The sequence below is a fragment of the Chinchilla lanigera genome, unplaced genomic scaffold (assembly GCF_000276665.1).
Source record: "Chinchilla lanigera isolate Chin_1 unplaced genomic scaffold, ChiLan1.0 scaffold00077, whole genome shotgun sequence".
Classification (NCBI taxonomy): Eukaryota; Metazoa; Chordata; class Mammalia; order Rodentia; family Chinchillidae; genus Chinchilla; species Chinchilla lanigera.
Genome location: NW_004955478.1, coordinates 9683846 through 9699080, shown reverse-complemented (window position 1 = coordinate 9699080; position 15235 = coordinate 9683846). Strand labels below are relative to the sequence as shown.

The 15235-nt window shown below is 33.9% G+C and overlaps 1 protein-coding gene across 1 annotated transcript in view; it reads left to right on the top strand.

Moving 5' to 3' along the window:
• The window catches only part of Efcab3 (EF-hand calcium binding domain 3), a 494429-nt gene that overhangs the window by 79769 nt on the left and 399425 nt on the right, over nt 1–15235 (top strand). Inside the window, exons 17-20 of the mRNA XM_005402243.2 lie at nt 1323–1466; nt 2736–2810; nt 6593–6736; nt 8349–8420. Coding sequence (XP_005402300.2) covers nt 1323–1466; nt 2736–2810; nt 6593–6736; nt 8349–8420 — 435 coding nt within the window. The remainder of the gene's footprint in view (nt 1–1322; nt 1467–2735; nt 2811–6592; nt 6737–8348; nt 8421–15235) is intronic.

The window sequence follows — 15235 nt, the reverse complement described above, 5'->3', positions numbered from 1 at the left end:
AGAGAAAAATGCAAGTTGGCTATGCTGTTAGTGAAAATGTTCATTTTTGAAAAGAAAGGTTCATGCTAATATCAACTGGAGAAATTTTTATGCCATATCTTGTACTCTGAGTAACTACTTTGAAGATGACCATATGCAATTTATTAACTATTGTTATTCTTCCATTATTTTGTTATGAAATTCTGACCAACCTTTTTTCAATAAAAAAAGAATTTTTTTGTTTCTGTAAGGATGGGTGGAAATGATTTTCTATTCTTCTAAACCTGCTTCAAAATGACTTGCTATTTTTACCTTTAAAATTACAAGAACTTTTAACTTTTAAATGAGAATTTCACTTAAATGAAAGAATTTTAGATGAGAATTTCTTTCATGAGGACATACCTTACTCCACATATTTACATGTAAACACCGTATTTTAAGGAAATACCTTAAGGATTCTCTGACTCAGACATCACTTTGGTCACCATGTATTTGCTCAGAAATCCATAACAAATCCATAGTGACTTCATGAAGCAGATTAATTATTGACAATTATTTTGATGCTATTACCGAGTTTCCTTCCTTACCTACCTTGTTTATTCAAGAAGACTTTTGCAAGTTTAATCTGTGCTAGCATATGCATGTATGCATATATGTACTCTATTTTTCATCTCATATTTTTTATTCAAATAATTTAAAGCATCATCTCTACTTTGACGTTTTTCTTAAAACATGAATTCCAATTAGCCTATCAACTCCCTTGCTTCTCTATACAGTACCTACATTTCTTTTTATAATGATTCCATTGTGGTATAAATTCATCAGTGTAAACACAATAGAAGACTGCCCAAATTTGTGAAGTATAAGTTCTACACTGTTATAAAAAGATACACAGGATCATTATTTCTGAGAAGTAATATTTATACTTATAGATTAATTAAACTGAATTTATCAAGAACCAAACTATAGATTGCCACAAGACTATCTCTCAATTTACCACTCTACTAGTGAGAGATAAATTATGAGGGAACTTTAACTTATCAAATTAAGAGGAAACTTTTTGTAATAACTTTATGCCTAGATATTTTTATTTGTGATATTGTCAGTGCAGTTCAGTTCTCATTTCTCAGTACAGAGACAATACAGCAAAATAGAGTATAATGTTTAACTCTGACTTTAAAACATTAATTTATAGTATTAAAGACGCTAGTTATGCTTTGAGTATATAACATTTCTGAAGGGACTTACATTTTTGCTAATTTAGTATTACAAGTAAAATTTATTACTGGTATTTTCACTTTGAATTATATTTAATATGTATTAGTACACTGTTTTCTTTTTAGTGTTGACAGATGTTGTTAAAGCCATTGATAAAATTAAAGATGAAAATGTTGATTTTGAAGATCTAAATACTTGTCTTCAGAATTTTGGAATTTACCTTTCTAAACCAGAACTTGAGAAGATCGTAGGGTTGACTGAAGCTGATGGTAAGTGGTACATTTTCAGGCAAAGAGGATGACACACTAGGAGGGAGGGTCAGTTTGTGATTGTTTTTCTCAGAATAATTACTCCATTTTTATTAGTGTAAAGTATTTTAAAATTATACCAGTAAAAATTATAAAAGTACTCGGAAATATAACAAACACTCAAAATACCATTATTTAGAAATACTATTATTAATAATCTCAGACATTTTTTTCTAAGCGAAAGTAAAAGTGATAAGTTTCTGATCTTGTTATCTGACAAGGTAGGTGTTAGGACACAAGGCACTAAGTTGGGCAACAAAGCTTGCTTTATTATTAATAGTCAAAGCCCACAGTCCACAATGAAGGGTTACCAGATTGAGGTACCAGCCCGTTCAGATGAACAGCAACTTTCCCAAAGGGAAGGTGAAAGTAGGCTAGATGTATAAGTGGGCTGTAAGTTGATATAAAATAAAAATGGCTGCAAGTTTATAATTGTTGCTGTTATATTTTTTTTATTTTGTAGATATTTAAATATTTCCATAATAAGAAGTAAAAGAGAAATAAAAAAATCCAACCCAAGTTGTACAAAATATGTATTAAAAAAATAAGACTTTGTTGACATATTAAGGATAGTATAGAAAATGGGAATATATCACACTTCCATAGATTCGAGATTTCAAAAGGTCATTTTGTTTAACTCAGGTGCTAAGTATGCCCAACCCTACTGAGCCTCCTAGATCAGAGGATATCTGGGGATGTTGAAGGATGGTCATAGACTAGATTGTCAATTCCGGAGTTATCTCATTAACTAAAGCAACCTAATAAAAGCCTGGTTTTAAAAATAGACTGATTCTAATATTTCTATGAAAAAGCGAAGTTAAGAATAGCTAAAAAGCTCTCAAACATGTGTGTCGATGTGTATACTGTGAGAGGGGCACAGGGGTAGAGAAAATGACCATAAGACAGGATAAAGACCTCTCAAACGTGTTCATGTACACACATTAGGACACATTATGAGATACTATATACCTATACATTTAAAATATTGTACACTGGTAAAGTAGTAAAAGGATTTGGGTCAATTTTCCTGGTGCTTTTGAGTGTTTAATTTTTGCCTCTAAATTAAATTGCTTCTTCCCTTTTACCTACACATTTTTCAGTGGCTAGTATTTTGTTATGTGATGTATATAATTGTATATTCCTGCATATATTACTTTATGTAATTCAATATTTATTATAATAATTTAGTATTTAAAGATAAAGAAGACAATTTGTTTCTTTTCCCTTTAGAAACACAAAAAGTAAATTTTAAAGAATTCGTTAGTACCATGATGAACAACACGGAATGCTTCTCTGAAAAATTATGTAAGAACATCATGTCTTGTGCATTTTATAGATCGAATGGTTTGACGGACTTTAAAAGATATAGTTGTGAGATACTAAAAGAGCTGTCTGACAGATAACGAGGCAAAAAATGTCTTCTCATTGTGGGAACGTTGATGCCATTCAGTGTTTGAGTACTGATGCACAGAATTTCTAGTTTCAGCTCTGTTTCTCAGCATTTCTTTCCATCTTCCAAGTTGTTCAATAACATTTATGAGCCATATATATATATATGTTGAGCTGTAAGTGTGCTACTATGAAAAAGGTAGTCTATGTCACTGTGGAGCTCATCATAAAAACTTAAGTGTCTAGAGATGGATCTCTGTGGTATAACATGTGAGCAGACACAAAACTCTAGGTTTGAGTCCCAGCACTGGGAGAAAAGGGGGAAAAAGGTAGTTATGTATATTTTTAAAGGAGTGAAGTTAGTACTTTAAAAATTATAAATAGCACTGTGTTATTTAATGCTTGCATATTGGGTAATGGATTTTAATTAACATTTTGGCCTTGTGAGTAGATTTGCTTACTGTTTAAGATTACACAGTATATAAAGATGAAGGGATTATTTACATTGTTCATCACTATTTTTCCTGAAAATTCTAATTTCATGAAAAATTCAAGTTTTATTTACTATAGAGTTGTATAGTATGTTTTTTCATATCTTTAGTTATGTTTTCTGTCTAATTCTTTATATTATGTAATTATGTTTACTTCTTTTCTCTTTTTGCATCAGGTTGCTCAGGGCATATCCTCTTTATCAGTTTTGAATACTTCATTGGGACTTTCTGTCCATTTACCCTATCACTTTTTCCTTGCTCATCAGTCTCCTGTTACCACTTTTCCTCCTTACCCAGTTTAAATTTTATAATATGTGTTTACTTAATACCTTCAACTCTCTTGCTTCCCTACTTTCATTGCACCTGTGCACTTTTTTTGCACCCATTCACCAATCCTGAATGAACCCATTTACCTTTCTTCTTGTGGCTGACAGAATTTCTGAACAAAATCACACAGGTGAGCAGATTGTTCAGAGTGCTGCTGTAAAATCTTGGTCATCAATGTTTTCTAGCCCTCACCACTATACAAGAATTATTCACTTATTCTATAGTTAGATCATCCTCCTGTTCTTGTACTTAAAATCCTTATATTCTCAAATTTCCAATTTTGCCCCAGTTCTTGCATCTTTTGGCAGATAACTTTGCCTTCATATTGAAGATAGAAGCCTATCTCAGTTGTGAGAATAGTAAGATATTTCCTTCTGGTTGTAGTGGTCCACATTTGTAATCCCAGCTACTTGGGAGGCTGATGCAAGAATTGAGATAAATTTGAGACCAGTCTCAGCAATTTGGGGGAATCCTGTTCAAAATAAAAAAATAACAATAATAGTAATGATGGCTGGGGATGTAACCCAGTAGTAGAGTGCTTGGCCACTAAGTGCAAGGCCCCGGGTTTGATCCCCAATATCGAGAGGGGAAAAAAAAGGATATTTTCTCCTAAAGTTTTTTTTAGGTTCTCCTAAAGTTTAAAAAAAAATTGTATGCAAATCTTTAATTTTCCTGAAAATTTTTTTAATATATCAGGTGAAATTGAGGTCTGATTTTTTTCTCTTGAGGATCAACTATGCCACTTTTATGCTAGTTCCCTAGTTTGGAATTTATATATTATGTGAATTTATTTGAAATGTGACATTCACAGATGGTGGTCTTGGGCTTTAGATTATCATGGGAAATATTGTTTTGGAGGGAGAGCTCAAGCTTTTCTCTTCAATTCCTAAAAAGAAGGCAGCCAAGGGGTTTTTAATCCTTTTTTTTTTTTTTCAGATAGAAAGACTTTCTAGGGTTTTGGCTTTATGTAGACATCTCAATTACAACTCTAGATGTGTTTGCACCAGAGAAAAATATTTCCTATTATTATTGTTATATTTATTGGGTGCTTATGATACATCAGTGATATTCTAAACACTGACCGCCATGAATGCTCGTACCAGTTTTTTGTTGTGTTTGTAGATGAGCAAACCTAGGCATGGAAGTTTTTGAGGAAAAAAAGCCTACCTATTGTTACACAACAGGTATTTGGTAGTATTGAGATTAGAACTCAGGCAGAATTTGCCCTCAATTTGCACATTGTATACCGTATAGTTATGGTGGGATCAGCTTAAGCATATACCCAGTTAATTTTTCCCCCATTTTTGGCATTTGTAGTTTTTCCTTTGTTTTGAACTTAGCATCCTGACTACACATAACTTATAGTCATTCCTAATCTTCCTTCTCTTCTGTATGGCCCTAGCTTCACTGCTCCTACTCCCCTCATCTAATTCATTACCAAATTTTTTGTTTGCTTAGGAGGGGGTCTCACTATGTTGCCCAAACTGGTGTTGAATCCCTGAGCTCAAGCAGTTCTTCTACCTTATCCTCCTCAATGCTGAGACTCTAGGCCTGCACCAAATATTTTTATTGGTATTTTAAAACTTGGTGTAAAATTTGTTTTGAGGTGGAAGTGGAAACAAATCTGGCCGTTGTTAGTCTACTATATTATCAGTTCTTGGACAATTTTTTCTTTTTTTCAGTGCAGTGATGTTAAACTCAGGGCCTTATGCTGAACAAATTCTCTATCAGTGTGCTGTATCCTCAACCCTTTCTATTTTCAGTTTGAGCCAGGGGCTCCCTACATTACACAGGCTGGCCTCAAACTTGATATCCTCCTGTTTTAGTCTCCTAAGTAGAAGCAGGATTACAGTCCAGCTCTAGCAACTGTTAGTACATGTTTCATCTTTAAAATCACTCTTGTTTTCTGTAACACTGTTATATCCTAGTTTCCCTCCCACTTTATAAGCTCTTCCTTTGTGTTGTTGTTTACTGGCTGCTGCTTTTTATAGTTAACTTTAAATATTAGCACAATACCAGCCTCTGTTCTCGTTTCCATTATTTAAGGCTCTTCCAAAATAATTTTACTGTTTTAAATGATACCTATATCTTTTGGACTTCTAGCTTACATTAAACTTAATGTGTTCCCCAGAAACCTTATTCTTTCCGCAGTCTTTGACATCACTCTCTGCCAGACTGGACAGCACAAACCTAGGAGTTTATGGCCCAACCTCCTCATCTTTCCTTCCGCTCAATTTGTTATTAAATATTCTCAATATTATTCTTAAAATACGTCATTAATTTATCCACCTCTCATTCTCTTCATCACTGTTACTGTTGTCAAAGCCAGTGTTATCTTTTCTCTCTGGACGATCGCACTATCTTCCTGTCGTCTTCCAGAGAATCTGTTTTCTATAAAGCAATTGAATGATCTTTTCATAATTTTGTAAGAAGATTTCTTTATTCTATTTAAAATGCTACAGAGGTTTTATATTGAAATTCTGATAAAAACAAAACCTCTTACCGTTGTCTGTAGTGATAGACTGAAAAGGAAGAAGGAAGCATGGAGAATTTTTGGTGAAGCTATACAATAAAAACTATTTGAGTCATTTTTTTCTCAGTTGGAAATTTTTGTTAATTCAGACTTTTGTAAATCTGAAGTTTATGGAAAATTAGTCTTTATAATGATTATGAGGGTACGATAGTCCTTGAATATTTCAGAATCCTCAAAGTCATATTGAAATATTATTGTTTTAATACTTAAAAATTAGCTGTTCATTTATATTTCTTATTCTTTTAAATCACAAAGTCCTCAATTTTTCACTATTCTAAACAAAAGTTTCCTTTGTTAACTTCTTGGATAAGCATGTTATAAAACTTGTGTTTTTATTCACCCTTTAGCATTGCCTGATACTATTGAAAACCTCCACAATATCGTCAAGGAAGAGATAAGTGTTTCTAACCTGTGGAACACTCTGTCCAGTTTGAATAATAATTTAAAAAAAGATGAGTTCCTAGATGCACTGAAATTAGCAACAGTTCGTGGTAGGTATTCCAAATACTAAAATTAAGAGACGTGTAATTATGACTTTGTCTTGTTTTTTTTTAATAGCCAGTTTAATAAGTATGCGGTGATAGCTCATTGTGGTTTTAATTCCATTCATCAGACAATTAAAGATATGGAACATTTTTTTCTGTTGTCCATTTGTATGTCTTTTTCTGAGAAATGTCTATTCAAAGTATTTTCCTATTCTGAAAAAAGTGGTTTTTTTCTTGCTATTAAGGACTTTGAATTCTTTGTATACTTTAGGTAGTAGTGTGTTATCTGATTTATGATATACAAATATTTCTCTCAGTTCATGGGTTGTTTCCTCATTCTATTATGTCTTTGCCCTGAAGTAGCTTTTTAGTTCGATGCAATTCCCTTTGCTTATTTTTGCTTTGGTTGATTGTGCTTTGGGGGCATATTTAAGACATCTCTGCCTAGACTAAATGCTGTAGAGCCTTTCTTTTATGTTTTCTCCTAGAAATTTTATAGTTTCAAGGCTTAGTGAGCTATTAGTGTTCTAACTATTGAAATACTAATATATCCATTTAGGAAGTATAAAGTTCAGATTGTTTGGCTGTTCTATAAAAATATTAATATGCAACTCTAAATTAATTGAATATGCATTGAGTACCTTCATTTTCTGTAGCATGTTACTGGAAAGCAATATAACAGAGTGAGCACAGAGGGAATGATTAGGAAATATTAAAAGATCTATTCAGATTTTATAATAACACTGCTTGGGACAACTTCTGATTCAGTTGTGATATTAAACTGCAATAACTGTACCTCTTGAACAGTGCTCCCATGTTCTGAACTCGGAAAACACATCTGCTTCCGTCCTCTGTGTTTGTCACTTTGTAATCTCATAGTTTTGCATTCTTGTGTAAAAATTATTAGTAATTATTTGTCAGACATGGTCGTAAAACCATTGGACACTAACAGTTATCTTCAAATTTATCTGGCATAGATATTTTATTGTTAAATTGTTGAAAATTTAAACTAAGTCTGAAGTCCATTTCTTAGTTTTGTCTAGGACTTTATTTTAGTTTTATATTTTAGGAATATGGATTATAGAGTTTCTTTTGACTGATGGAAATTGAGAACTTATACATTATAAACATTTATTCATTTTGTAATATTAACCTTTTGTTTACTCAAATATTAAGAGGAAATATTCTTATGAGTACATCAAATAGTCTAAATGTATATGAATTGCTTCAGTGAATCTGGCTTTTGCTTAGTGAAGCTGACCTATTGAAAGTATTTTTCTCAGGAAAGAAACTGCTCAAAAGGAAAGAACAACTGGGATGGGGGAAAGAAGAAAAGAAGGAAGGAAAAAAATATATAGAGAGACACACACATACAAGATAGCTAAGATAATTGTACTGCTAATTTCTATTGGTTATTAAAAGGAACAGTTAATACTTAATTGTTTGATCAATTTTGTATGCTTATATAGATAATCTGAACAACCACTTTGAAGATAGCAATATGCAATGCAATAACCATTGTTAATTTCCTATCATCTTGTTTTGAAATTCTGTATCATTTTTATTGTTTTTTTTCTTACTTTTTATTTTCTTTAAAATAAAAAAAATTCTCTCACAGAAGGTGACAAAGTACAATTTGAAGAATTTGCAAAATGTGTAAAGAATATGCGTGATACCTCCAGGTTAGAAGGTAAGTACTGGGTTATTTGTCACTATTAAATTTACTTTTACTGAATGAATTTCTTTGAGTTTCATTTTGTTCTGATCCTGCTAATTTCTGGTTAACCTATTGGGATTGATCTATTGACAGGTAGGCAAAACTTGATTTTGATTAGAAGTTGACAGCTTCTATAATGTAAGGGAAAAAAGGCTTTTTATAGAAAAGGGGTCTATTAAAATACTTCTAAATTTTGTTTTTGTTTGCTGGGCTTTATACAAAGTTAGCTATTGCTTTAACAAATTTTCATATAGGAATATTCTGTATATAATTTTTAATATACAGAACTCAGATGGGACTCTATTTAAAGTGAACTGGTTTCTATTATTATAGGATTTCTCATATATCTGCAGCTCCTTGATAGACATTCCTCATCATCTGTCTTTACTTTTTGTTAAATAAAATATTTTTCATGTGCATTTTGGTAGAACAATTTTTATAGTATTGACTTCTACCTTTATTTAAAAGTTAAAAAGAAGACTAAAATCAGTGCAGATGGTACTTGGCAGATTTACCATACATTTTGTTTGGCAAATGCATATGTTTAAAATGTAACACCCCTGGTAATTTATCTGCATGAGTGTTTGGATAACTGTTTCTTTAATAAACACTTCCAGGGGGAAAACTCATCATAAATCAATATTTAGGGAGACAAATGCATAATTATTTTTGAGCACAAAGAAGTAGGAAGTACTTCAGATTGTCAGTACCCAGCCTGCCCTAGGATGTGACATATCTATCACTTCTAGATTAAGAAAACGTTTAATAATTTTCTGTTGAAATCTCAATATGTTATTTGGGTCAAGTAACATAACTACCATTAACATACATATTACATTACTAATTAGAGTAATTTTGCTGCACAGAAAGAGAAAACGGCATGGGCTATGGAGTAGGCAGGTATGGGTTTGCAGTTCTCCCAGTTAACATCTGGATGACCTCCCTAAGCCATTCTGCTTTCCTCATATTTAAAATGAAGCTAATAACATCAAGTTTCAAGTTTTCATAAGAGTTATCAGCATCAAAGACAATAACTTGTCTAGCATATAATGTAGTCATTAGGAATATGGTGTGTGCTTATTAAGTGGTTGTTATTTTGAAATCAAAGAGAAAGACTGGTGTTTAGGATAGGTACTTTGGGGGGGGGGGTTGGGGGGGCTTCCCAGTACCGGGAACCAAACCCATGACCTTGTGCTTGCCAGGCAGGCGCTGTGCCGCTGAGCTAAATCCTCAGCCCCTAGGGTAGTTACTTTTTATAAGGAGGAAAAGGAAAACTTTTGAAACTGAACCATTGAGTTATTAAACCAAGGAAAGTAGATGCAGGTTAGGGACCTGATCTGGGAAATACTCACAAAGATTAGGGAGCTGTCATTGCTGAACAGTGCAGTATAAGGCCCATAATTTAGAGGAAGAGTTAGACAGGGACACCTGAGTAAGAAAGAGCTAATGTGGCATGGCCGAAGCTGCTATGTTTGTGTGAACAAGCTTGCAAGTTTGGCTGGCATCTGCGAACTGGGCTTTTCAGGGAACTCTGTTACTGATAAAGTTGGTCACTGTGCCTAGGCTTTTTTTTTTTTCAGAATTTGGAGGTGTTGAGAGAATAGGCTGTGTGAATAGAGTTCTGTGCTTTCCTTCAGTGTATGCACCAAGGAATTATGGGCAGTGTTTGATCTTGTAGATCTTAGAGGTAGATCAGGAAGTTCTAAGGAATGATGTGGATTAAGCATAGCCATTGGCACAGATGGCACTGGAAAGGAAGTGAAAGCTCTTTGGAGTTAAAAGGTTAAAGTGCTCTAAGACTCTAGGATCTCCCTTATTGTTGTTGGATGGTAATGGGACTTAGGATGGAGGGAGGATTATGATTAAGATGCCAAAATACTCAGCAAACGTGAAGGAGCGATCAGAATGTACATAATAGATAATGGAAGGAACAGTAAAAAAGATCAAGATGTGAGATATACACATATATCTCAGTACCCCACAGAGAATATATTATGTATTCCATGCATATACTAATTTTAAAAAATTATAGAAATGTAATAGATACTGGTTTTGGGGAGTGTCATAGTTGAATGAGAGGCCTGAAAAATAAGGAGAATGATGAAGTTTATGTGGAAGTAGAACTAAAATAGCCTGACAGCCCCTGGAAGCTAGCAGAATGACCATCTATTTCCTGACCCTATTGCATGTGGAGTATGGGAGGATGAGCAGACTTCACTTAAGATGGTTGTGCAAAGAAGCAGTGTTTCTTAAAAGAAATCAGATTTTAGTTAAGACAAAGAAGCAGATTTGTATAGGTGTTTAGGAGCTGGAAAAGCTCAAATTGCCACCTGCAGTTGCCTTCCCGTGATGTTGGGGGAACAGAAAGTGAGACAGAATTTAAGGAACTAAGATGCTGTGATTCCTGCTTGCTGGTTTCTATTGTCTTTAATAATAATGATTTTATTAATATGAATATGACTTTGAGGCTTTACGATATAATTCTTTTTTAAGTGCTTTTCATACATTATCATACTTACCTCATCATCCTTATGAGGTGACATTGTTATTTTTATGTTTTAGCTAGGAGATTTTGAACATTACGTAGTGGTTAAGGTAGTAATTTACGGATGGCCACACAGTTTTTAAGACATCTTTATTAGTGCCTAGTAACTGAGTGTCAGTGTGGTATTTTCATACTTGCATATATTTTGATTGCATCCATTTCCTCTGTTATCCTTCCTTCTACCCTCCATCCTTATTACCTTCCTTTTGTCAAATAATAGTCTCCCTTCTGCATGCATGCCACTTTTCTATTTCGCATATCAAGGAAAACCTGTAGTTCCTGTCTGAGTCTGGCTTATTTTAGTTAACATGATCTCCGGTTCCATTCATTTCCTTGTCAGTGACATGATTTCTTTCTCTTTTATGGCTGAATAGTACATCTCTATGTGTCTTACATTTTCTTTATCCACTAACCTGTCGATGAGCATTCACAACGATACCGTATCTTGGCTGTTCTGCATTGCACTGTAATACATATGGGTAGGCAGGTGTCCCTGGAGTGTGCTGACCTTAATTCCTTCGTACGTTTGTTGAGGTGAGGTATAGCTGGACCATATAGTAATTCTATTTTTAGTTTCTTGAGTAACCTCCCTATGGAATTCCATATTGGCAGCACTAATTTACATCTCCCTCATCCGTACAGACGGGTTCCCTTTCCCCACATCCTTGACAGCATTTGTTGTTTTTGTATTCTTGATGATAGCCACTCTGACTGGAGTTAGATGGAATCTCAGCATTTTGATTTGCATTTCCCTAGTGGCTAAAGACTGTGAACACATTTTCTTATACTTCTTGGCTATTTGTACTACTTCTTTTGAGAAGTGTCTGTTCAATTTATATGTCCACTTATTAATTGGACTATACAATAATTTGATGTTAATTTTTTTGCATTTTTGTATATAATAGATATTAATCCTCTGTTGGAAGAGTAGCCGGGAAAGGTTTTTCTCTCCATTGTTTTCTTTGCTGTGCAAAAAACTTCTTAATTTAATGTAGTCCCATTTGTTGATTCTTGCTGTTGTATTTTGTGCTGTTGGACTGCGTTCAGGAAGTCCTTGCCAGGAGGCCAGGGATATAGCTCAGTGCTACAGTGCTTGCCTGGCAAGTGCAAGGTCCTGAGTTTGATTCCCAGTGCTAGGAAAAAAAAAAAGAAAGTTTTTGCTTGTGCCTATAGCTTCAAGTGTTTCTCTTGTTCTCTTCTAGCAGTTTCAAGCTTCAGGTCTTATACCCAGGCCTTAGATCCATTTGGAGTTGATTTTAGTATAGGCTGAGAGGGACCTAGTTTCAGTCTTCTCCAAGGCGATATCTAGTTTTTCAACACTGTTTGTTAAAAAGACTGTTTTCTCCAAAGCATGTTTTGGGCTCTTTTGTCAAAAATTAGGTGGCTGTAGTTATACGGGCTTTTTCCTGTGTTCTCTATAGTATTCCGTTGTTCCACTTGTCTGTTTTTGTGCCAGTACCATGCTGGCTGTTCTTTTGTTTTGTTTTACTTGTTGTGGCTTTATATTATAATTTGAAATAGGGTGTTGTGATGCCTCCAGGATTGCTTTATTGCTTATAACTGCTTTGGCTATTCTGGGTCATTTTTATTTCCACATGAATTGTAGGATTGTTTTTCTAGGTCTGTGAAGAAAGTTATTGTACTTTTCATGGAGATTGCATTGAATTTGTAGATCGCTTTTGATACTATGACCGCGTTGACAGTATTAGTTCTCCCCCGATTCGCGAGCATGGGAGGTCTTTCCATCTTTAAAGTCTTCTTCAGTTTGTTTCTTCGGCATTTTGTAATTTTCGCTGTGGAGCTCTTCTACCTCCTCAGTTAGGTTGACGCTTAGGTATTTTAATTTTTGAAGCTATGTGAATGAAATTGTTCTGATTTCTTTCTTGGTAAATTCATTATTGGTATATAGAATTTTTTTATTTTAAAGAGAAAAAAATGATACAGAATTTCCAAACAAGGTGATAGGAAATTAACAATGGTTGTTACATTGCATATTTTTACTTCAAAGTAGTTGCTCAGATTACCAGACATAGGCATGAAAAATTGATCAAAAAATATAAGCTCTAACTGTTCTTTTAAATAAACTAATAGAAATTAGTAATACAATTAGCTTAGCTATCTTGTGTGTATTTATACATATATATTGTTTTTTGCCTTTGGGCAGTTTTTTTCCCTTTCACGATATCTATGGTACCGTTTGTATTTTATTTACTCTTTGAGTTTCTCACACTAGGGAGACAATACAATGTTTTCACATGTGAATGTGATTTATTTCATTTATGAGTATGGTCTCTAGTTGCACCCATTTACCTATAAAAGTCCAAGTTTATCTTTCTTTATAGCTGAGTAATGCTCCATTATATAAATGTACCAGAACTTTTTTAATGATTCCTCAGTTAATGGGTATTTGGGTTGCTTCCAAGATTTAGCTTTGACAAATCATGCTACTATAAACATGGGGGCACATATATTGCTGGGTATGATGTTTTCAGTTCTTCTGGGAAAATACCCAGAAGGGGAATAGTTGGGTCAAATGGGACCTTTGATCCTAATTTCTTGAGGAAACTCCATGCTGATTTCCACAATGGTTGTACCAGTCTATACTGCCACCAACAGTGGAGAAGGGGTCCTTTTTCCCCACTGCCCAATCAGCATTTGTTATTAGTTGATTTTTGGATGACAGCCATTTTTTCCAGGGTGAAATGGAATTTCAGTGTTATTTTAATTTGCATATCTTGAATGATCAATGATGTTGAACATTTTTTCATATATTTATTTGCCATTTGTATTTCTTCATCTGAGAAATGTGTATTCATCTCAGATTCATGTTTTTGGATTGGGTCTTTGAATTTGGGTGGCCTCATTTTTTTCAGGTCTTTATATGTTCTAGATAGAAGTCCTTTGTCTGAGAGACAGGTGGTTAAATTTTTTTCCCAATTTGGGGGTTTCCTTTTCACTCTGTTGGTGATTTCTTTCAGTGTGCAAAAATCTTTTTAATATGAGATCCCAGTTGTTGATTCTTTGAAGTATTTCCTGTGCAGTTTGGTTTTTGTTCATGAACTCTCTGCCTACCCTTATGTCTTCAATATTTCTACCTACTTTCTCCTCCAGTAGATTGTTTCTGTTTTAATATTTAGATCTTTGATGCATTTTGACTGTACTTTAGTGTATGGTGATAGACCTGGGTCTAGTTTTAGATTTCAGCATGTGGAAAGCCAGTTTTTTCAGCACCATTTGTTCAAGAGGCTCTATTTCTTCCAGTGAACGTTTGGCCCCTTTTTCAAGGATAAGGTGGCCAGGTGTGTTTATAGTTGTGGCTGCATCTTCCAGTCTATTCCATTAGTCCTCAGGTCTGCTTTTTTTTTTTTTTTGCCAGTACCATGTTAATTTTATCACAACAGCTTTGTAGTATAATCTCAAGTCAGGGATTGTGATACCTCCTGCCTTACCTTTGTTGCCCAGGATAGCCTTTGCTATTCTATGTCTCTTCTGGTTCCAAATGAATTTTAGGATTGTTTTCTCTAGATCTGTTAGAGATACTAATGGTATTTGATTGGGATTGCATTGAATCTATGTAACAGTTTTGGGAATATGGCCATTTTCACAATGTTGGTTTTTCCTCTCCATGAGCAAGAATATCTTTCCATTTTCTGATATCCTCTTCAATCTCTTTTTTCAGAATATTGTAATTTTCACCATATAGATCTTTTACTTCCTTTGTTATACTGATTCCTAAGTATTTCATTTTTTGAATGCTATTGTGAAAGTTGTGGTTTCCCTAATTTCTCTCTCAGTGAATTTGTTGTTTGTGTATAGCAATGTTATTGATTTTTGAGTGTTCACTTTGTATCCAGCTACACTACTGAATTTGGTTGTTAAATCCATAAGTCTTTTGGTGGAGTTTTTGGGGTCTTCTATGCACAGTATCCTGTCATCTGCAAATAATGATAATTTCACTTCTTCCTTGCCTAATCTTATTCCTTTTATATCTCTCTTTTGTCTAATTGCTCTGGCTAATATTTCCAGAACTGTGTTGAAAAGGAGTGATGATAGTGGACATCCTTGTCTTGTTTCTCATTTTAAAGTGAGAGCATTTAGTTTTTGTTCATTTAGTATGATGTTGGCTGTTGATTTTTCATAGATGGCTTTGATCAGATTGAGGTAAATAGCATCAATTCCTATTTTCCGTAAAGTTTTTATCATGAATGTGTGTTGGGCTTTGTCAAAAGTTTTTTCTGCATCT